The sequence below is a fragment of the Tachysurus fulvidraco genome, chromosome 17 (genome assembly GCF_022655615.1).
Source record: "Tachysurus fulvidraco isolate hzauxx_2018 chromosome 17, HZAU_PFXX_2.0, whole genome shotgun sequence".
Lineage (NCBI taxonomy): Eukaryota > Metazoa > Chordata > Actinopteri > Siluriformes > Bagridae > Tachysurus > Tachysurus fulvidraco.
In genome coordinates, this window is record NC_062534.1 from 20,984,161 (window position 1) to 21,007,019 (window position 22,859).

Sequence of the window (22,859 nt, forward strand, 5' to 3'; positions counted from 1 at the left end):
ACACTGGCAAAATTGAGCAGTACAGTGCAGCATACGGTAGTTATATAACTCCACTACTAGCACAACACACCATTACATCACTTTTAAACACTGACTGTCGAGCTAATTTAAACATAAAAAACACTCAGACTCTAGGCAAATATCTATTGCAGCAGCACAGCTAATAACCCAAATGTTAGCCAGGGACTTGATACAGTTACTCAGTTAGGACATACAAAGTGATTGTGAGATCAAATCTGTTCCCGTTCAAGCTGTCAAGATGTCAAAATGACCAGAATGCACACAGAACCGAGTCTCTTGGACCCGCTTTCCTATTGCCTGGTGGTGTCTTGAGCATACTTTAGCTGCAAACACCATTTTCACGCAATTACTTAAATGTTTAATTAAAACCTGGAATTTTGACTTGGAATTTTGAGCAGTAGATTGAGGTCTCCTGTTTTTATGCCTGTAGAAGTGACTCAGGCAGCGAAAGGAAGTTACATCTCAGTGTGAGATTACAGAAATGCTGGCAGAGTCTAAAAAAAGGGAAGATCAATGACGCTAAACACTCGTACTGTCACTGTTTTAAGTCGAGACGAGCTGCAGGGGGGTGCGCGCCTGGCGTTCTATGTCCTCATCTCAATTAGGAGAAATGTGTTCATCTGCATGCAGGATTCATGGAAACACTGGTTTCACGTCAGCTCCATAGTCATGAGTGAGAGGATGGACTGCTTTGAAGTAGGAGCGTGGGAGGGCAGGGCACGAGAGATGGGTGGCTGCCATGAGCAGCCATGAGAGAAATTTCTGAATTGTTTGATGCTAGTTCTTTTAGCTCCAAGACACTGTTGGTGAAGTAGGAACTGCATTTGGATGAGTTATTGCATCTCTGAAAACAAGATTACACTAAAGACTCAATTAGCTTTGTAATCACTTAGTGATACCTTAGTACCAATTGCAAAGGCTCTGTATTGCCCAAACCAAACTCGATCACAGAGCAGGTGTTCAAGGCTTTCCTAGCCACTTACGGCGTCGTCATGGTATCGTTATTCTGAAATCTGCTAAACTTGCAAGATTTTTAAATAGGTTTGCTACGACAATACGATTCAAAAATAGGTCGGATGTTAGCAATTTGCCACCGATTCTACTTTTGATTTATATATTTATTATTATACATTATACATTGTACCAAACTTGCTAGAAAAACCTACTGATTTGGCCTGAACAACTATCGCAGGTCTGTCTGTGACCCAGCTGAGACAGAAGTGTAAACGTGTAGACTTTTATCTCATGGTCCTGCCACAATTACATTAGTTACACAAAAATCTCTGATCGGTTTCACTTAGCAATGTGGGGAAAAAAACAAACAGACATGGCATTAAATTTATGACAGCAGCAGAGAGCTGGTAATAAAATAACGAATGGTGTAGCTGTAAGACAGGACGTTCATTTATGACTGAATATTTATTTCCGTTGAGCTCTTCGTCTCTAATACTGTAAAGTCATTTATGTGCTTCAGGGATTTAGTTTGATGTTTCGTGGCATTAGCCCTCTGCCTGGACACGTGTCCACATTTGACCTGCCAAACCCATTTTAATTGTGTACTCAATGATATCAAGCACAGCTTCAGATTCAGGGCATTATCTGGGTGGCTAATACATGTTCAAACGAAGTCTTCAACTTTTGTCTTTTATCTTTTAAAAATGCTGGCTCATTTATACCATTTATACAAACGGCCTTTCTCAGCCGAACTAGCAATTAAATCGATTTGTTTTAGAAATCATAGCATCTAGCTAAACTGCAGCATCCATTAGAAGTGCATTGAGTGGGCTCTGTCGCTGTTAATCAATGTGCCATTTACACTAACCGCACCAAAAGTGATCCCTCATGCATTAAGCTTCAGCTTGATATTTGATCTACATCACGGTTGAATGCTCAAATTTAGAAGGTGAGCATTATTTTTGTATAACAGCACAGAGTGTACACATGGTGCTAGTCGTGGATCAGTATACGGTATACACACGACGGGGCACTGGTACGGACCCTGGATCTCACTTTCCGGTGACACGATTACATACTAACTTTGTAGAACTTCAACACTGGCATTTTATCAAAAACGGGCAGGACCGACTCTTAGACATTTTCTTAAAGTTCTTAAACATTCAATTAAATGAATGTTAAATATTTATTTAAATGATCTGTTAAGTATCCTTGCGACATTTCTAGCTAGTGAATTCTTTTAAAATGATTAAACATTTAAAATTCATTAGACTCAAACAAATCATACTGTATATAGAACGGCAACGTCATCCGAAAATACCACGTCCTGATATCCAGTAATGCAAAACAGTGAGCACCAATGCTTCCTTGTTTTTTTTGCGGTGCATTGTGGGATTTTTTTTTGTAAGGGTGCACTGGAAGGATTTTGTGTTTGAGATTGTCCTTAAAATGGCTGACTCCCTGACCAGTGCCACTAGTGAACTAGGGAGCTGATCGAGATGCGCCCAAGGACCCATATGTGCCACATAACCTAGGACTCATACAAACATGAATAAAAAGCATGTTCAAGAAAGAAAAATATTGCCGTGTCTCAGTTTTTAGGAGACGTTAGTGTGACGTTTATGGAAGAAGTCTCAAATGTTAGCGCTTCGTAACAGTCAGGGCTTTGTAAAGTTTTCCATCTTTGACTCGTTTTCATTATTGTCCGCCATGACTGCTTTATTCTATCACTTCATCTTACCTTCTTGATCTTCACTTTCCCTATTTTTGAATTCCTGTCTTAATTTCTTCTCACTTTCTCCTTCACACACGTTTCTTGCTCACATATTATCGAAGGTCTCTCAGTGTTTGTGACCCAGATTTAGCGATGATGTACATGATGATGTAATGAAATGCATCATTCCTGTGGATTGCTTACACCTCATGCCTGGTTTGAATCTAAGTTAAAACTCCTCCACATTGTAGCTGCATGTGTAGTGCCGTGAAGGTTTAAATGGTTCACATATATTAATGAGAAACACGTCTAACATTAGACAGCGATCATGGTGAACTCTGAGCAACACCATCGGCCAGGGTCATCTACACATTTACACATTTTGAGGAGGTTCTTTTCTTCTTGTTTCCAGGCTTTGCATCAATGTTCTAAAAAGTTGATACCGAGTGATGCAGCATCAGCTGTGAGATTCCTTTAAGTTCCCTTATAGCACCATCACCGCACCGCTTTCACCATATCTGCATACCTTCTTGGTTATCTACTGCATTTAGTTTTGGGAGGAGGTTGTACTGAGAAAATCTGGCTGCAGGTTATCAGTTAAGTCGCAGAGGGCCGAGCCGAGCAGGTCCACACGGGTGCTGATGTTGGAACATGGAGCAGCGGTCACCTAGCAACCAGCATCCTTACTGTGTGTGTGTGTGTGTGTGTGTGTGTGTGTGAGGAAGATGCTGAGAGCCATGCAGCTTTGAGCAAAACCTTTGTCGAGTAAAGTGGCATAATCTAAAAGCTCTTTATAGGTGCTGCATCACTGTATAAATCCAGATACCAGATAAGTTTAAGTCCATTATTCCTCTATCAGTGTCAGTGTCCTGCCATTTATTGTGTATTGTGCTTTTCTACACTTCCTGCTGCATATGGGCTTATTCAGCATGACGGTATTATCGTCTTTTACAGGATTTTACATCACCACCAAACCCACTGATGTTTATCACAGCTTATTTCATGTTACCAGACCTGCCAATGAGCTCTGCAAAAAACACAGGCGTGCACTAATAATTTAGCACTAAAAATGAATATATAAATATATAATCACCAAAAGAGCAGGGTAATTTGGGGTCACTAAAACAGGAAATGCTTATTTTTCTGTTCTGCATGATTCGATTCATTACTTAAGTATTTTGGGGAGGCACGGTGGCTTAGTGGTTAGCACGTTTGCCTCACACCTCCAGGGTTGGGGGTTCGATTCCCGCCTCCGCCTTGTGTGTGTGGAGTTTGCATGTTCTCCCATTGCCTCAGGGGTTTCCTCTGTGTACTCCGGTTTCCTCCAAAGACATGCATGGTAGGTTGTTTGGCATCTCTGGAAAAATTGTCCGTAGTGTATGAGTGTGTGAGTGAAAGAGAGTGTGTGTGTGCCCTGTGATGGGTTGGCACTCCGTCCAGGGTGTATACTGATGCCCGATGACCCCTAAGATAGGCTCAGGCTCCCCGTGACCCGAGAAGTTCGGATAAGCGATAGAAAATGAATGAATGAACTTAAGAAAATTTTAAAAAGTTCCTTTATTCCTACGCTGATGATAGTCACAAGGTCTGAGAAGCTTTCTTTAACTAAACAGTAGACATAACTGCATACGTCTTGATAAACCGCAACCGTATTCTTCAGAGCCACAAGGGTTCACATATAGAAATCTGGAGTCACTGTAAGTAAAGTTTTTTATATTGAAATACGTTTATCAGCCTTGTACCATAATTTTTTCCCAAGTAGTTTTGTTCAGTTGACAATTATTTTTCTATTTTGGCTGCCATGTCTGTTTAAGGATTAGCTGTGGATTAAAGCTAGCAGTACAAGTGCTGTGGACTTCTCTGTGCTCATATCTGATTGCACAATTTTTCATTTTAACCTTTCACTAAACACGGGTCATTCCTGCTCAGATAAGACTCGCTCTGTAGCTTCTCTTTATCAGGAGGCAAAATACAGGAGGCCCTGTAAAAGCAGTGAACTAGAGAAGGAACTCAGAGTGTGTGTGTGTTTTGTGTGTGTGTGTGCTTGTGTGTGTGTTTGTGTGTGTGTTTGTGTGCGTGTTTGTTTGTGTGTGTGCGTGCATTTGTGTGCGTGTGTGTGCGTGAATGTGTGTGCGTGTGTGTGCGTGTGTGTGTGCGCATGCGTGAGTGTGTGTATGTGTGTGTGCGTGAGTGTGTGCGTGCGTGCGTGTGTGTGCATGTGTGTGTGTGCGCATGTGTGTGTGTGTGCGTGCGTGTGTGCGTGCGTGTGTGCGTGCGTGTGTGTGTGCGTGTGTGTGTGTACGCACGTGTGTGTGTGTGTATGTGTGTGTGTGCGCATGTGTGCGTGTGTGTGTGCGTGCGTGTGTGTGTGCGTGAATGCGTGCGTGTGTGTGTGCGTGTGTGTGCATGTGTGTGTGTGTGTGGAGATAGTATCCAAACAGCGTTTTCTCTGTGCTCTCCATAATTAGCCCACTCAAGGCAAAAGAGTGAGCTTGTATCTTTTGGGAGAAAAACACAAGGGAAAAGATTGCATGATTTCATTTGGAGAGATGAGTAGTAATTTCAGCTCTGACTGGAACTGATGGCACGGACCTCCAGCTGAAGAGTAGATAGCAAGCCCTCTTTCCACTGTTTTCATCTCTCTCTCTCACTCTCTCTCTCTCTCTCTCTCTCACACACACACACACACACACACACACACACACACACACACACACACACACACACACACACACACACACACTCTTTCTCCCTCCTCGGGATGGGTTTGTGTAAAAAAAAAAAAAAAAAATCTGCAGTGCAGCTGAAAAACTGTTAACATGAATACCAGAGAAAGAAAACTGTCACCAGCTAATTATCACTCCTGGTTTTTGAGATATGGTTGGGCATCCGGCGAGGGTTCAAATGGACTTATTTATAGTGTGAACGTTTCCTACAGATTGATCATCCTTACTGTTAAAAAGAAAAAAAAGGACGGCAGCTGTTCAGAGACTGCAGATGTCTTAGTTTAGAGTATCAGGTGTGTTGTGTATTTATGTCATCTCTTTTTCACTGCCAGCAGAAAGCACGTGATCATTTTTGCACTCTGATGGAGACAAACTAAACTGTTACGTACATGTGGAAACATGGGCTCAGTAGATGTTTAAGTGGAAGCTAACCTTTAGAAACCTGTCATTCTGAGGGCCATTTCTCAAAATCCACCTCCACCAAATAAAGAGCAACAAGGCTGATCACATGATCTGTCACATGACCTGAAACCTCACTCCTAGATCATCACTAGTGATGTCAAATGAATTGAGAGCACAATTAAATCCCACCCTGGATCTAAAAAAAATAAAAAATGAAACATTCACGGTGAAAAGCATTACTTTTGTACAATGTGTAATTCATCGTGAACCCGATGATGTGACAGCTGCGAATGGAAAGCAAAATCATCAACCCACTTAGGGCTGGATTCAAAAACACACCGAAAAATTACAGGCTGATCCGTCAGCATATCAGTGAGCTCCTGGACAGTCTCCATGCATAATGTCCTAGAGGTGTTCAGTTGGATTCAGGTGTCAGGAACATCAGGGTTAGTCAGTGGCATCAGTTCCTTTTGTAGTCCCAGAAACCACCTACACACTCTGGCCACATGAGCCACCAGGAGGAACCCGGCCCGATTATATGAAACATTGCCAAATGTTTGCATGCATTTCTTTCTGTAGTAAGAAAAGAACTACAGTATTTGGACAGGTTTGACAGTTTTGTTCTGAACGTGCTGCTTAATCCAAGGTTAGCACTTTGTACCACAGATTCAAAAAGTAGATTTAGCTTTTCTGAAATGTAAGTACTCGAGAACCTGAACAATAGGCTTTTTTTTTTTTTTTTAAGATTTAAGCGCTTTAAAATGATTTGGATTCAAGTGTACAAAGTGTAAAAACTTTAATTGTGTTCACTGCAAGAACGAATCACTGTATACATGTACAGTATGTTAATAGACAGAGAATATACCTTTTTTTTTCACCACCAGAAGCCTTAAATCCATCTGAAAGCAAAGCAGTAAATCGGCTTTATGAATTGATTGACTTTTCTTCCGTTCTTGTACATTTTAGCTAAATATCAGCAATAATTTTTGGGGGCGGGGGTGGGGGCGGGGGTTCTTTTCTTTGCAAGTCAAAGTTTTTGCATTCTATTGCTTTCTATGGCATAAACACACTGTAGTTATATAATGTTTGTTCTGTCTGTGCAAATCTAACATTAATTCCACAGTGTATTATACTTAATTTGCTCATTTAGATCAATTTGTTTAACCAGAACTTGCCTGCTCTTGTATATTTTTTGGTATAATATTTTCCCAATGATATTTCAAGAGTGTCTATTAATAACCAGTCATTCGTTCAGTGTGTGTGTGTGTGTGTGTGTGTGTGTGTGTGTGTGTGTGTGTGTGTGTGTCTTGGTCCAGTACTGATGGGCCCTTTTCTTGTTATGTAACAGAAGATAACAGAAGAGTTTACACACTTAACACTGTTTCATCAGAAATGTCTATGAGCTGCAGCCTTGGTGGATAACTGGGTGGTCTCCTTATTCCCTAAGAGGCATTATATAATCATAGACACAGTTATATAATGGATTTAGGGCTGTGTGTGTGTGTATATGTGTGTGTGTGTGTGTGTGTGTGTGTGTGTGTGTGTGTGTGTGTGGTGAATGTGAGCATGGATGTGTGTATGATGAGAGTAAATGTGCGTGTGAGTGTTTGAAGAGGTGCATCTTCATTTTCTGAACTGACAAAACACAAAATCAACCATCAACGTTTCCCGTATATACAAACACACACACAGACACACACACACACACACACACACACACACACACACACACACACACACACACACACACACACGCATACGCATACACAAGTAAACCTTGTAGATTATTCCAACCCATAAATTAGCAACACAAGAACAAAGATCAGAGCATGAATGGATCTTGGCAGTTTGACAAATGCAGCCATTTTGTTTCATTTGCTTTGCAAGTTGCATGGTTCACTGCATAACAGAAGATTGTAAGTTGATCATATATGAATTAAATTAACCTCATTATTATACATTTCGGTCTCGTATAGACTAACCGCTCACATTTTTACACAAATAACTACTGTTGGGTACGTAATAAAAAGTGTCATATTTTCACTTGTTACAGAAGTGGAGTGGCACACGGGTTAGCAAGCTCCAGGAAGGGGATGGAAACTGCCATGCTGTACATTTTCCCCCTGTCACAAAGGACTCATTTAATGCCCAAGAAAGTCTGATGAAAAAAAGGACAAGCGACAGTGTGCTAAATAGTTCACCGAGTCTCAAGTGAAGCCTGGTGGCGGTAGTCCAGGTCCATCTTGGACATGTGCCTGATGTAATGGCAGCAGTAGGATGAAATGAGTAATAAATAGAAGCAGATAAATTGCTCCGATTCAATCATATACGTGAACAAATCATGAGCACTAATTCACTAACCCTAAACATACTGCTAGAGAATATTTTTGACTTGAGACTGAATTCTTTTCATTTCCTAAAGCCAAAGTTGCAACAAAACAATTGATAACACCAATTTAACATTGCATTCAAACATTAAACCACTGACAGGTGACATGAATAACGTCGATTACAATGGCACCTGTCAAGGGGTGGGGTGTATTAGGTGGGGTATATTAGGCAGCAAGTGAACCGTGGTTAGTACCTAGCAAAAGCTGTGAACAATATATATATATGTGCATATGTCTGATGTCTTGTTTTTGTTAGTGCAGTGTCACAAGAGCAAGTGGTTTAATGTTTGTATACAAACAGGCGCAAGGTCATACTGTAGCAATGATTGAAATCTTCTATAAATTCCTTCCTGTTTGATGTATTTTATAGGTTATTTTGAGTAACGAGTGTAACATATATTACGCCATGCCTGCCTGGGTCTGTCTATTGATTTAAAATTGTATTTCATTATTTGACAATACCTTCTAGGTAAAATCTGCACATGAGCTTCCACCAAAGGGGATGAGTAGGAAATCCACACAGTATTGTTTAATAGCATTGGTACAGGACCCAAGCATCTGGGTCATCAGGCATGCATCGAAGCCAAGCATTTCCAAGTAATTAACACGGTGTATTTATGAGATATCATTCATGAAAAATATGAAGAGAGTGAAAAAGAGCTGATTGCTGTGTGGCTTACCAGACCATTTCACTTCAATGCTGGGATACTGACGGACTGCACTGTATGACTGACTGCAGGTATTTCTATGTGTGTGTGTGTGTGTGTGTGTGTGTGTGTGTGTGTGTGTGTGTGTGTGTGTGTGTGTGTGTGTGTGTGTGTGTGTGTGTGTGTGTGTAAGAGAGAAAGGCAGATAGAGATACTGTGACCAGAACAACCGGGAACAATGCTGACATGATTAGATAAATGGATGGCTTATTGTTTTCCGCTTTATTTCCTCTGTGTGGATTGTGTGTCAAGGGGATAACCAACGCTAATTTCATCAGATCCTAATCGAGTGCAAGACACCGCATCACATGCTCCTATCAGTCAGCATTATGTGTGTCTGTGCGTTCACCATGTAGTCTGCGTGTTCACTGGAATTTTTGTGCATGTTAGAGTTTGCAATTACCACTTTAAAGACAGGTTATTCATATATTTTATTTAGATTATGAGAATATTCTGTTTGTTTAGTGTAGGATTTGCTGGCTGCTCTGCTCAGATAGATTAGCAACCACATCTGCAGTCTAATGTAATGAAATGATCCAGATGAAGTGGCTCTGATGGGATTGTCAGTCCGGCATAATGAGATTATGCCAGATGAAGTGATCTAGGTGAGCTGAGCATGCTGGGATATTTATCAGGTCATGGCTGTTCCCGACTCAGCTAATCATCACAAGTGACATCCGAGTTAAAGAATGTGTTTTTTGTTTGTTTGTTTGTTTGTTTGTTTGTTTTATTGCATTTCTATTTTTAAATCTTGCACAAGAACATTGTTAAGCTTTAAAGAACATAGTCTGCCCACAAGTGTCTAATCACTGTGTTAAAGGTTTCTCCGTTGTTTGAGAAATGCTTCAGAAAACTGCGTTGGGATGCCAAGCAAAACAAAAACAAAACTAACGTGTAGCCAATGAGCAGAAAGGGGCGTGTCTTGTCAATATGGGTGGAGAGAGTGTTCAGTGCGCATGTGTGACATTAGCAGAAAGCAGTTTTAACATCGACATGGCGGATAAAAACAAAGAAAAGAAGCGAAGAAAGGCTTACGATAAGGCAAGAAGTAGGATTAACAGAAAACGTTTCTATCAATTAGAGTTCAGAATATTAAATCAATCAATACACTTACTTGCATTACTGCAAGTCTTTGTGCCTCAAACATGCGCACACGCTTCAAGTCTTCTGTTTCCATGTTATCGGCAGCAATGTTATGTCTTCTGCCTCTAACATTATCTGTGCCTCGGGTTCAAGGTGTTGACCGTCTCCTTCCGCGTGAAACGGTAAAACACACAGTACTACAAAAACTTATTTGTATTACTATAGTATTACTCATTGAGTTCATTTATTGATAAAAATATCCCCTCGGTCAGCTGCCCCAGCAGGTTCCGCCATTATATTTGTTTGGGTTATACTTGGGTTATACTTGTCTGGTGTGTGTGTGTGTGGGCGGAGCTATCAAAACAGGGGTGGGACCCATTTGGGTTGGGGCGTGTTTGTTTTGGTGTTTTCAAATGTCAATATTGGCTTTCAAACAACGGAGACCCCACCTTTAAGTTTGCTAAGCATGCTTTTGGGGAGTTCATGCCACATGTAGTTAATTGATGTTAAATACACACCCTGGTAGATTTTAATTCACATAATATATAAACTCAAAACGTTGTCTATTTACAATGGCAGAAAGCAAAAGAACGCACCAGTGAAGGGTCGGAGCTCCTGTAAAGGCGCCGAGCTTCTCGGCAATATTAATAAATATTGAAGACACCTGAGCACATTATTCCTAATTAATATGCCATTATCTGGTTTTCAGATTTGTTAGGGAAAAAAGGTCGAGTGATAACTCATACTCGTGTATGCCGATGTTAATCATCTTGTGTGCTAAACTGTGTTTGTGACTCCTCCCAGTCACACATGGCATGTATGAATCACACACACACACACACACACACACACACACACACACACACACACACACACACACACACACACACACACACACAGAATAGAGCATGACATAAATGCCTTCATCCTACAGCCCTGCATGGCGTCCTGGATCGTTTCCTAGGTTACCCTGCCTCATTTCACATAACCTTTTGTGTAGATTAAAACTTCCTTTTGTTTATCTTCTGCTCATCTTTTTTATAGAGCTGTGCTAATTTCATGATAGGCTGCTCAGCAGAATGCTAACAGATTCTGTTTATTAGAGTATAAATGTTAATGTCTATTAGATTATTAAAAAAAACTCTTTTCAGAGTGAGAAAATATTTTGGAGACAGTTCAGCTGTAAAGTACAGTTTTCTCTTTAACACGAATTTGGCAAATAAGCTCAACGTTTTTCTTTGACTCGGTAATGCCAACAGCTTTATATCCATTTTTATGATATAATTCGCTACTCTGATCCTGAGCCTGGTCTACTGTTTGGAGCGTCAGCTGTCCTCCGTGGTCCAAGTTCTCCTGGAGCTAGCTGGATTGGCTGCTCTAATTGTCTCGAGGTGTCAATGTGTGTGAACATGGTGCTCTGTGATGAGCTGTGATTTCTGCTTCACACCCAGCACTCTCTAAAAAAGCCTTGCATGACCTGGGCCAGAACTCTGAACCTGAAACAATAAATAAATCCAAATCATCACTTCCAAGGTGCGATTCTTTGCTCTGCACTTCCTACCTGAGCACGAAGTCTACAACAGTAGTCTAAAAGCACATACGTCTTTTTGTGAAGCAAGTCTGATGTGCGTGTGTGATGAAGGAGGAATGCTGGCTGAATCAAATTAGAGCGTATAAAAGCATACACGTCATCGATTGATTCCATTTGGAGAATATTGTGTACATTTCTTTTCAAAATCACACACAGGACAGAAACGATCACACAAACCGAGTTTGGTCAATAATAATAAATAAATAAATAAATAAATAAATGCACAGCCTACCATCTGTGAATGTAATCCAGGACCTCAGTTTAATGCCGGTAACACACGTTTTTTTTATCCAGTTACACCCAGAATCTATCTGACTTCTCATAGGTTACAAAATAAGAGTCACACATCTGTTCTACTGCTCTTTTGTTGCTACTGATGTTCTGCCATGGACACATGGCCCAGTACGCCTGGTGCCTAATCCATCTCTGGTTATGGAATACATATTGAGATCAATGCACACGTTACACTACTTATTTCAGTTGCATTACAATCTTTCCAGGAATGTTTTATGGTTGTTGTAGCTTTTTTTTCTCTATTTTTTTTTTTGAAAACTATTTGAATTGCAAGCATTTTAACTCCAACCAGTGAAGACAGTAATATTATTATTATTATTATTATTATTATTATTATTATTATTATTATTATTATTATTATTATTATTATACTCATGTTTGACACACAGGAATCAAAGACGGTTTCTGCTGAATGATTATTGTTATGACAAAATCTGCAGAAATTCTCCAGTAATTTGTAAAAAAAAAAAAAAGAAAGAAAGAAAGAAATGAAACGAAAAGATCCTATAATAGCACTTGATTACTATCTGTAATCAAAACTCACAGAATCCTAGAGGGACTGGCATTATTCTAACTAACTGTGTCAGGATCAGGCTTCTATACTACCTCAGTGGAGTGGGTTAAACAGTGTTTAATGCCTGTCTATTCATATTTAGCACCTCTGGCAGGGATTTTCCCTCTTTTTATGCAGGACAAATTGAGGAGTAATAACGTGTCAGGAGATTTTATGCCTCCACTTAAAGTTTAAGTCAACAAGATTGATCTGGCCTTTCAAAGCCACTCAGCAGCTTTGTCTCTGTCAGTTCTCAGTGAAGTGTTAGGAAGTGTTTGGAGAACAATTAGAGCGAGTGGGAATTGGATTTTTTTTTTTTCAAGCTTGTCAATAAAACAAGATGTTAGGCAAACAAAATCCTGTTCTCAGAGTGCGACATGCAACTATGAATCAGACCACACAGTAGTTACAGTGATCTTTTAGAACTGTGCAGTGATTAGTGACACTATGATGGAAAAAACACAGATGTGTGAATGACAGGTAGTGAATGTGTAAAAGGGCAAAGCCCCTGGGGTATAAATCAGCATGAGCTGAACATGGTCACATGTGTTGTTGTCCAGGGTTGAAGTCCTGGGTTCGCTCTGCCTTTATATAGAATAATAATGTTGTATAAATGTTTCCATTGTCAGCGTAGATCCTTTCTCATATCTGATGGATTTGTTTGTGATTTCATTTGGCTTTATCTTGGCTTTATCAGATTGTAGTCACAAATTTTTATTTTTTTTCTTTCTCTTGAACATATTACAGCCAGTCAAGGTCTGACTCTTTACACGGTCATGTTGTTCTTGCCGCACATTTCTTATGACAATAATAGCCGCATAACAGAGTCCAAAAACATCCATAAAGCCTTAAACAAATGCCGCTTTAAAGCCCGAACGTTATTGTTTCTTCAGTAATATCTCAGAAACTTGTAGTAAACTGTAGACACACCAGAAATCTTAGACTAATAATAAACAACGCAGCTGAATTCTCAATGTGTGTAATACAAAATTGCTTTCTAAAACCATGTATAGGTAAAACTTAAAGGCTAATCTTTGATCTGGTGGAATTGTTTTAGGGGGGCGAGAGAGAGAGAGTGAGGGGGAGAGAGAGAGAGAGAGAGAGAGAGAGAGAGAGAGTTAGAGTTCTGTGTTTTTGTCAGCAAACAGGAATGACAGAGTTTTATTTTATTATTATAATTTTTTTTTATTGGGGTTCAGTGGGTGTTAATGACATCCCTCAGACAAGCACTACAGTCTAACTGTTATAAAATCAGAGAACCCAAAGCAGGCACAGTTCAGTGTAACTCAACACAAAGTAATGACTAAGCTATATTTCATTCATTTATTTGTTTATTTTGATGGGCTCAAAAAAAGGCACGTATTATTCAAATAGATCCGTTTTTATCCATTCTGGTTATGTTCACATTGCATGATGACAGATAGATTCTGTGCACAATGTTGTCGTCCACAATCTTTTTAAACATGTGCAAAAAGTACAATAAACTACAAAGATGAACTGACCTTGTGAAATGTTCATGAATATCTTGTGGGCATTAAAGTCACATTATTCTGATTTGACTGTTCAGAGCATCTCACTTTCAGTACTGCATACTAATGTCTCATCTAAGCATAAAAAATAAAACACACACATACGCAATACCGTTACAGTCGTATAAGTAGTAACTATATAAGATGTAAATTTCAGTGGTGGAAAGAGTACTAAAAAATCATACTCAAGTAAATGTACTACTACTTCCCAAAAAATGTAGTGTGCGTAGAGTAAAAGTACCCGTCCTAGATACTACACAGAGTACGAGGAAAAAGTAGCCCATTTACAAGTACTCAAGAGTAGTGGGTATTATGCTGAATGAATGTTATTCCACCTTATACCCTGCAAATTAAAAATATAGCGTACAGTATCATTCTCTTTTATGGATGTTGCAGCAAAAAAAATATATATATATATATATTTTTTTTCACCAGTTTTATTTTCGCCTGCTAGCACCGAAAGAGCAACCAAAATTTGAGGAAGAACTCGAATGCTGATATTTCAACTGGCTTGGCAGGCAAAGGTGACATGACATAATGACACAATTGCCTTTCTTCGCCCTCACTGCATAAAACTCCTTCAGGTGTGGCCAAGGATTCAGATCACCTGAATCACCCACCACACTTCCTCCATCTAACCCCATGATTAAACTAAATTAGCGCCAACCGCGGCACCAGGTGTCTTGAAGTCTGTCTGATGCGAGTTTTCTATGCACAATTTTGCAAAAGGAAAAAATAAACAAAGTAGCGACGGCAGGTTGAGGGAATATAGCGCAGTAATAGTACCGATACAGCCCTAAAAATGTACTCAAGTAAAAGTATACTGTTTTTAAACTACTTAATAAAGTACAATTTTTAAGAAAAACTACTCAATTACAGTAGTGAGAGTATTTGTAATTCATTACTTTACACCACTGGTAATGTTGCACCTTCTCACTCTTATCATGAGCAGCTCATAAGCTGTTAACTGACCTGCAGAGCTAGCGACTGTGCTACAAAAATTGTCTGTCACCCAGATCAGTATGGGTTCCCTTTTGACTCTGGTTCTTCTCCAGGTATCTTCCAGATTCTTCTCCTCATATCATCATAGGGAGTTTGCCTCACCACCATCATTGCATATTAGGAATAAATGTCTAACTTCACGTTTATGCAAACTGAATTGATTGCAAGCATGTGTGTTGTTTCAGATCAGATCTGTTCAGGACAGGATATGAGTCGGTCGAGCACATTTACACACACAGCTGAATGTTCCATATTAAAACCACGAGGATTTGTGAACATAGTCATTTTGCCTGCCATTAGATTGCGATGTTCATGCTACTATTGTTAGACTGTATTTTAGCAGGGAAGCCCAGCTGGGACCATTATCTCATTATCTCATTATCTCAGTGGCTGTATACTACAAAATGCTGTGCTGCAAAATAGTCTATAACTATTTAAAATATATATATATATTATTATATAACTATATAAAATATATATTACTATAACACTGTTCCTTGTAGCATTTGACCAGCAACTAGTTTACACTGTAATGCATATACCAAAATATTTGTCTGGAAATGGGCTTAATATCAAGTTGTGGAGTTTACACAAAAGGAGATTCTACCCAGTGGTTTGAACGGATTTCTATATTTGTTTCTCCTCCGTTTTTTTTTTTTTCTGTCTCAGGTTAACAAGGACAACGTGGTGAAGGTGGGCCACAAACAGGTGGTTAATATGATCCGTCACGGGGGAAATCATCTCATCATCAAAGTCGTGACTGTCAGCAGAAATCCTGACCCCGATGATACGGCACGAAAAAAAGGTACCTACATTACATGGGTCTTTTCATTGGTCTCCTTTCATATTTACATATTACGGATAAACAAAAGATGATCGCTTCTCATAATGTTGTTGTTGTTGTTTTTTTGTTTTTTTTTTTTTTTTTTTTTAGAGAGAATGCTTTAGCAAATCATTCAATTCACAATTCTCATTTATTTTGCTCCCGACCACAGATGGTTGCGGCAACAGTCGGATTCGAACACCACACAGGAGCCATGAAATCTATTACTATCACTGTTACTAAATCTGTTCAGAAAGAGAACTCTGCGGCCTTTTCATTTTATTTCATTGTGCCGAATTAAGTGCTTTAATTCGCAGTTTGAAACGCTAAACGCTAGCTCAAGGTTAATTACACTTTTTTTTCCCCCCTGGCTAAGCTCCGGCCCCTCCGAGGAGAGCCCCATCCACTGCACTTTCCACGCGCTCCAAATCCATGACCTCAGAACTAGAGGACATGGGTAAGCTCCATACACCAACACACCACAAATGGTTCAACAGTACCTAAAGGAATGTGCTCTACAAAAAAGATCAATTTTTTTCTGTAATATAATTTGACAAAGTTTTGACAAAATTTTTGATATCTGATGCCTTGGTAGATCTGCACTGGTCTCTGTAGGGTACAATTTTACATTGAGACTGGTTTAGAGACGATCCATTATACCTGAGATTAAGGATGCTGATCTAAAAAAATAATGTGACATGTAATGTAATGTAGGCAGCAACTATCCCATACGTGACGATTAAAAACATGTTAAATTATTATAAATATTTAAAAATGTCCCACCAGCAAGCATCTAAGTGACATATTTTTTTTTATGAGACACAGAGCAGCGATAAACCAAACTGATTAAAGCAACTGGTCTGGATTATTCTGTGTGGTCCTATGTTTCATCAGCTCCCCACTGACAACTTTACACATTGATGAATAAGAAACCGTATAACCAATGGTGTAATCTCATCCTGCCATATACAACCTCTCGATAAACGTCTATCCAATCATTATGAAGAAAAAACAAACTTGGCTGGATGTAGAAGAGATTGTTAGTGTAGATCATTTAGCTACTAGCGTTTGCTTGCTTTGCTAATTTGCCATCGAAGCTAGTCTGATTCCTAGGACGTGGCACATAAATCAAACTCAGATCACTGTGTTATTACATACGTGTTAGTAGTTAGCTTTAGAAGCACTTAAATTACGTTATGACTACTATATTTTCTCTGCCTACAAGCTACAAACAACTTGTTCGCTAATGTCACTCATGTTTAGTGCCGTTAGCTAACAGTTCTGAGAACTCAAATAACGTGCGCTAATGTCTCCTGTTTTTCTGTTTTCATTTTTTTGGCTGAAAAAGTGGACAAAGGTTTGTTTTGTTTTTCCATTGTAATTAATCAGCATGCTGATATCCTGTGTGTGTGTGTGTGTGTGTGTGTGTGTGTGTTTTTGTGTGTGTTTGTGTGTGCATGGTTTCTGAGTAACAGAATATAGCTGTTTGTGGTCTTTGACTCTATACCGTGTATAAAGAACATAAATTGGTCTGTATTATCTTTCTGGGTCATGATCTATTTTTAAGAACACATACAATCTTCCAGTGAGTTCTGTGTTTTAGTCTCTGTGTTTTAACCCCCACCGAGAGCAGAAAATCCAAGAAATGTATTCCTATTTATATCAGAGTAATGGTAGGCTGATCAACTCTCGCTTTCCAGTGCCAGGTTGCATGAATTCGGTTTCAGATTTCTGTTTGGATAATGTTTCCAAAGCATCACCGGCACAGATTTTGCTTCTGGTTCTAGTTTTCTCTGCTAAATCGAACAAGTTTATTTGCACATACACAGCATTAGATACAAAACAACAAATAATGTTCGATTTAAAAAAACGTTAGATCTGAATATGTTTCCGTCCTGCTACTGTTCAATCTGTCCTGTCTTGTTCTGCTAGATTTTGTATAGAGTAGAAGTCTTTTGCATGAAGGCCATGTAACTGTGTGATATGGCATTACATTTTGTCCAGGTTAACGCCATCCCGATGCCTTTCATCTGTTTCGAGTCCCTCTTCTTTTATGTAAATGACGTGTGAATATCCGTTCATGAATAAAACTGAATGTTCTTTTATGTTAAAGCTACTTTGAGGAAAAAGAAGGGTGAGTTTTACAGCCAGGATTTATTAAATTATTTAAAGGTGTATTCAACACATACATTAACAGTTTTATATACATCCTCTACATGTGTTTATTTGTAAAGATTTTAATATTAATGCCACTATTTGCACCTCTTTAGCGCCCCAAATATCCGTATCTGTATCTGTCTGTAGAAAAGCAGCACTGTCAACATTCTGGCTCTGACACTTCCCGAACTTCATCTCATAATCGGTCACAAAAATAAAATATGCAAAATAATGTTTGTGTTGTTTTATTTTTTCTTTTATCCCACCCATACTGTTTTTATTTTTGTTTTTGCCCACCACTGATATATTTTTTTAACTATAAACACACTATTTTAACCATGACTGTGCCCCTGACAGGGTGCTTACTAAGGATGCTGTAAATGCATCAAGCGTTTCTGATCTGTTGTAGTTTAAAAGCTTCACATTTTTTTGTTGTGCTACAACGGGATCCCTGTCCCCATGCACACCTCTAGCCTCAACCAGATGCCGATGCCATGTGAAGGGTTGATATACATATATAAAATTACATGATGAATTCATTTTCAATTGCTAGAGTAAACAAGCCACTCATACTGAATTTGCAAAAAAGAATGCTTTGCAGACCCGAATCTGTATTTTTCATTGTGAAAATGCAAATGGAAGTGATTTCTTCTACCAGAAATTGCTATGCCACACTGCGGAAGTGTTCCAGTCTCACTGTTAAAGCTGATTCTTGGTAAAGGATGAGGAGGTTCTATCTACCCATCATTGTAAGAGGACCCTCTACAGCTTTGAATCATTCTGCAATGAGGTGTTGTCATGGAAATCTTGCTGCAGACATCTAATATAGCAACAATCCACCTGCAAAATGTAATGCCATATTTTCAGTGCAAAGCTGCTGGCACTCATTTTACCAACGACGAGCAGGCGAAATGATCTTACTTCTCCCGGCAAGCTTTGAACCGAATGGGTAGAAACAGAGAACAAACAGGGAAACACAGAAAGACACAGGCATCATTGTTGTGTAGGTACGTAGGCGCTGTATAAGACGTCCATGGTGTGTGTCAGTATTAGAAACCTAGTTATGTTGAACAGGAGTATGACATAATGACACCAAAATAGAGAAAGATTTTATATATATATTTATATATATGTGTGTGTGTGTGTGAGAGAGAGAGAGAGAGAGTATGTTTGAGTGCGTGTAAACACAGATGCACACTTGACAAATGTTATGGCAGTAAATCCGACACTGAACTTCCCTCTCCTCCGCCCCTGTGTAGATGATCAGCTTTCAGATATTGTGGCTCAGAAGAAGAGGATTGTTTTTCACGTCACCCTAAGTAATCATTTCCCATGCATGGGAGCTGTATGAAAGTAAACGCTACCGCTAGCATGTTGTGCAGTGGCCGCTGAGACACATTCCCTTGGAATCGGGAAGAGCTTGCACGGCTTTGACCTTGACCAATGTCAATGTACTTATTTCTGTCTCCTATCCCTTGCTTGGTTTGGGTTCTTTTTTTATTCTGTACATCCTGTGAGAGGATAATGGCTTGATACTATTAGACGTAGTGTCCTGTCACTTCCCGATCCCTAAATAGAAACTGTGCTGATTTGCAGATAAAGTGGAGGAGGTCGTCCCTCCCCAGAAACCGGTGTGGGACAATGCGAATGTGGACGTGAGGGTCGCAGCTGTTAAACCGCGTCCCACAAGCAGGTGCTTTGTTGCCCCAGAAATGAATGTAAGCATGGCTTTAGGTCCAATATGGATATTTGTTTCATGCAAAATGAGTATGAATGAAATGTTCTAATGAAGGACTATAATAGATGGATTATTATTATTATTATTATTTTTATTATTATAAATAAAAAACTTTATATATGCAATATATGATCAAATGTATGTGGACACCCGATTTTCACATCCACATGTTGGCCTTCCCCAAACTGTTCCCTAAACATTTTGAAGTGCACAATTGTTTTGTCTAGAATAGCTTCGTAGGATAAGTGGAATAAAACATTGTCTTAATAGAGCTATCTTTGTTGTCGTGCAGTCACTGTGCAACAGCCAGGATATGACAGCGGATTCCCCATCAGTAACAGCAACTCCTAAAGGCCCGTATTTGGGTGTACCAAAAGGAACCATCCGCAGACAGACATCGATAGGCAAGTATTCAGTTACAAAAAACAGTAGCATTGTAATAACAATACATAACTTTGTGTTTAGAACTTTAACACCTTTACACTTTTCAGGAGTAATTTATGAACCAACAGAATTTTTTTAATCCTACAAAGAACAAACGTATTGTGTTTATAATAAAACGAATAACTATTTATTTCAAAACATTTTATGGATTAGATCCAGTAAAAAAAAATTTTTGTTTTGTTTTGTTTTGTATGAAATTTTGGAAACCTCCGAAAAAGTAATTGCTTGTTTGCCAGAATTTGAGCTGGGTGCTCAGAGTAATTGGCTGTTATTATCCAACCACAGGGGTAACTGAAGAAGAAAAGCAGTTTCTCACTCCTCCCATGTTAAAATTTACAAGGAGCCTATCAATGCCTGACACATCAGAGGACATTCCACCACCACCAGCTATTTCCCCTCCATCTCCTCCCCACAACAATGCCCCCACACCTGCTGGACATGGTTATGGCACAATCCGACCAGGCTTCACTGCTCAAAGTCCTACTGTGAACAATGCTTCTTCAGAAAGACCAGAGTCAAACCTTGGGTCAGGTTGGAGAGAACAAGGAATGTACTACAGAGAGAACTCTGAACAGTATGATACAGAGGACTACAGCAACAGTCCAACTGCTCAGCAGAGCCTTCATAAGCGCCGGGCCCATGTTCCCGAGAACCCATACTCAGACGTTGGCAAAATGGCTAACGCTGCCCTGTTTGTTCCAAACAAGCCTGCACGGAGAAAGGGCATGCTTGTGAAACAGTCCAATGTAGAGGACAGCCCAGAGAAGACCTGCTCCATCCCTATACCCACCATCATCATCAAGGAGCCCTCTACCAGCAGCAGTGGAAAGAGCAGCCAGGGCAGCAGTATGGAGATCGAGACGACTACACCTGACCACCCAGGCCAGCTACGTCCGGAGGATAACGTCAGTACAGGAAGCCCTTTTGCAACTGCAATGGCTTCTAGTGCAGTCAGGGGAAAACGGCTAGAGCTTCACAGGAATGCCCCATCTTTCAGATCTACAGATGCTGGTGATGAAGATGTGGCTCCCACTCCTACCCCTCGTCTGAGACACTCAAAATCCATTGACGAAGGCATGTTTAGCAGCGATGAGCGTCTGCGTCGGCTCATGGCTCCCCCTTCGTCCCTGCTCAGCATTCCTCGAGGAGGGGGTAATGTCACAGACTTCAACAGCCCAGAACCCACCATGGTGCGGGAGGTACTCAACACTAGAACAGGTCAGAGTCCCATCAGCCTGCCAGCTCACAAGACCTACAGCTCAGGGAGCGGAAACTATGTTCACCCTGTCACCGGAAAACCGCTAGACCCCAATTCTCCATTAGCCTTAGCATTAGCTGCCAGAGACCGAGCCATGAGAGAGCAGTCACAGCCTTTGCCACTTAAGAGTGACCCATTAAAACTGGACCTCAACAAGCCACTTTTTATTGACACAAAACTTCGGCCCAGTGCCGAAGTGAGTTTTTCCAGCACTGCCACCATGGGCAGGCCACGGGGAGGCCTGCGGAGACAGATGACAGAATCCAAGTACGAGACCGAGTCCAAGTTCCAGCTGGACCTGGGCAAGCCTGAGAAAAGGGCAGAGGAAAAGAAGAATATGATGATTGACATTGTGGACACATCTCAAAAGAAGTCAGCAGGGCTTCTTATGGTTCATACAACAGATGGGGTCAAAACTGAGGAGAACAGTTTGCCCGAAGGAGAGAGAGATGAGGATGTTTGTCCTGACAGCACACCTGGGGAGCTTCGTGATCCCAATCAGCCAGTTCCTGCAAAGCCTGCAACACCAAAGGCTCTCTCTGCTGTGCCACCAAAAACCATGATCTCTGTCAGCTCTGTAGATGAACCTGTCAAACTCCCCTTTGGTATTCCTCCACCACCTTTGGCATCTGTTGACATCGATGAGGAGTTTGTGTTTGCTGAACCTCTGCCTCCTCCATTAGAGTTTGCCAACAGCTTTGACATCCCGGAAGACCAATCAGGGGCACTCAGTGAGCTACTTAAACAGAAATCCAATGGTATGAGTGGACCAACACTTTCTCCCTATTATCCCCATCTAACCACAAGCAACTCTCGAGATCAAGAGATCAAGAGACCAACAGTTCTTACTAACTGCACACCTCCCAGCTTTCCTACAGGACCTCTGGAAGCCTATGAGCCCATTATTGACTCAGGCATTGAAGTGGACAGCCGGAGCAGCGGAGACCCTCAGCTGGAGACCACGAGTACTGTCTCCACTGTATCCAGCATCTCCACCTTATCGTCAGAAGGAGGAGAGACTCTGGACACTTGCATGGTCTATGCAGACGGTCAGGCCTTTCTGGTGGACAGGGCACAGGTTCTGCCCAAGCCTAAAGCCAAGTATGCCGTCAACAAGAGCAACGCACTTTACAAGGACGCCTTAAATGAGGAGACCATAAGCTCTTTCCGGGTGCCCTCCTCAATCCCCCCACCACCCCTGGGAACTGCCCCACCAGAGCCTCTAAAAACTCCAACACAAAGAACCTCAAAGCTTTGGGGTGAACCTCTGGATCTGAAAAACCCCCATGGACCAGAGACAAAACCCCAAGGCTTGACTGAAATAAACTCTGTTCTGCAACATGTCAGCAAAGACAAAGCACCAAAGCCTGGGGAAGCACTAGACTCTCCCCCAGGATGTAGAACTCATTTTGGATTGAGGTATGTCACTTAGCACATCCACGTACAACTGCCCCAGTAACACAGACATTCATT

General features: G+C 40.5%; 1 protein-coding gene across 6 annotated transcripts in view; it reads left to right on the forward strand.

Annotated features, from left to right (window-relative positions):
• Nucleotides 1-22,859, forward strand: part of shank2b (SH3 and multiple ankyrin repeat domains 2b) — a 170,223-nt gene that overhangs the window by 142,312 nt on the left and 5,052 nt on the right. For 2 of the 6 annotated variants that reach the window (XM_027135613.2, XM_047802391.1), the window contains 7 exons: nucleotides 15,636-15,771; nucleotides 16,166-16,246; nucleotides 17,138-17,146; nucleotides 17,903-17,923; nucleotides 19,543-19,664; nucleotides 19,977-20,088; nucleotides 20,414-22,805. In XM_027135613.2, coding sequence (XP_026991414.2) covers nucleotides 15,636-15,771; nucleotides 16,166-16,246; nucleotides 17,138-17,146; nucleotides 17,903-17,923; nucleotides 19,543-19,664; nucleotides 19,977-20,088; nucleotides 20,414-22,805 — 2,873 coding nt within the window. Of the gene's footprint in view, nucleotides 1-15,635; nucleotides 15,772-16,165; nucleotides 16,247-17,137; nucleotides 17,147-17,902; nucleotides 17,924-19,205; nucleotides 19,266-19,542; nucleotides 19,665-19,976; nucleotides 20,089-20,413; nucleotides 22,806-22,859 lie in introns of all 6 variants that reach the window. The other 4 variants (XM_047802388.1, XM_047802390.1, XM_047802389.1 and 1 more) reach the window with 3 other exon arrangements.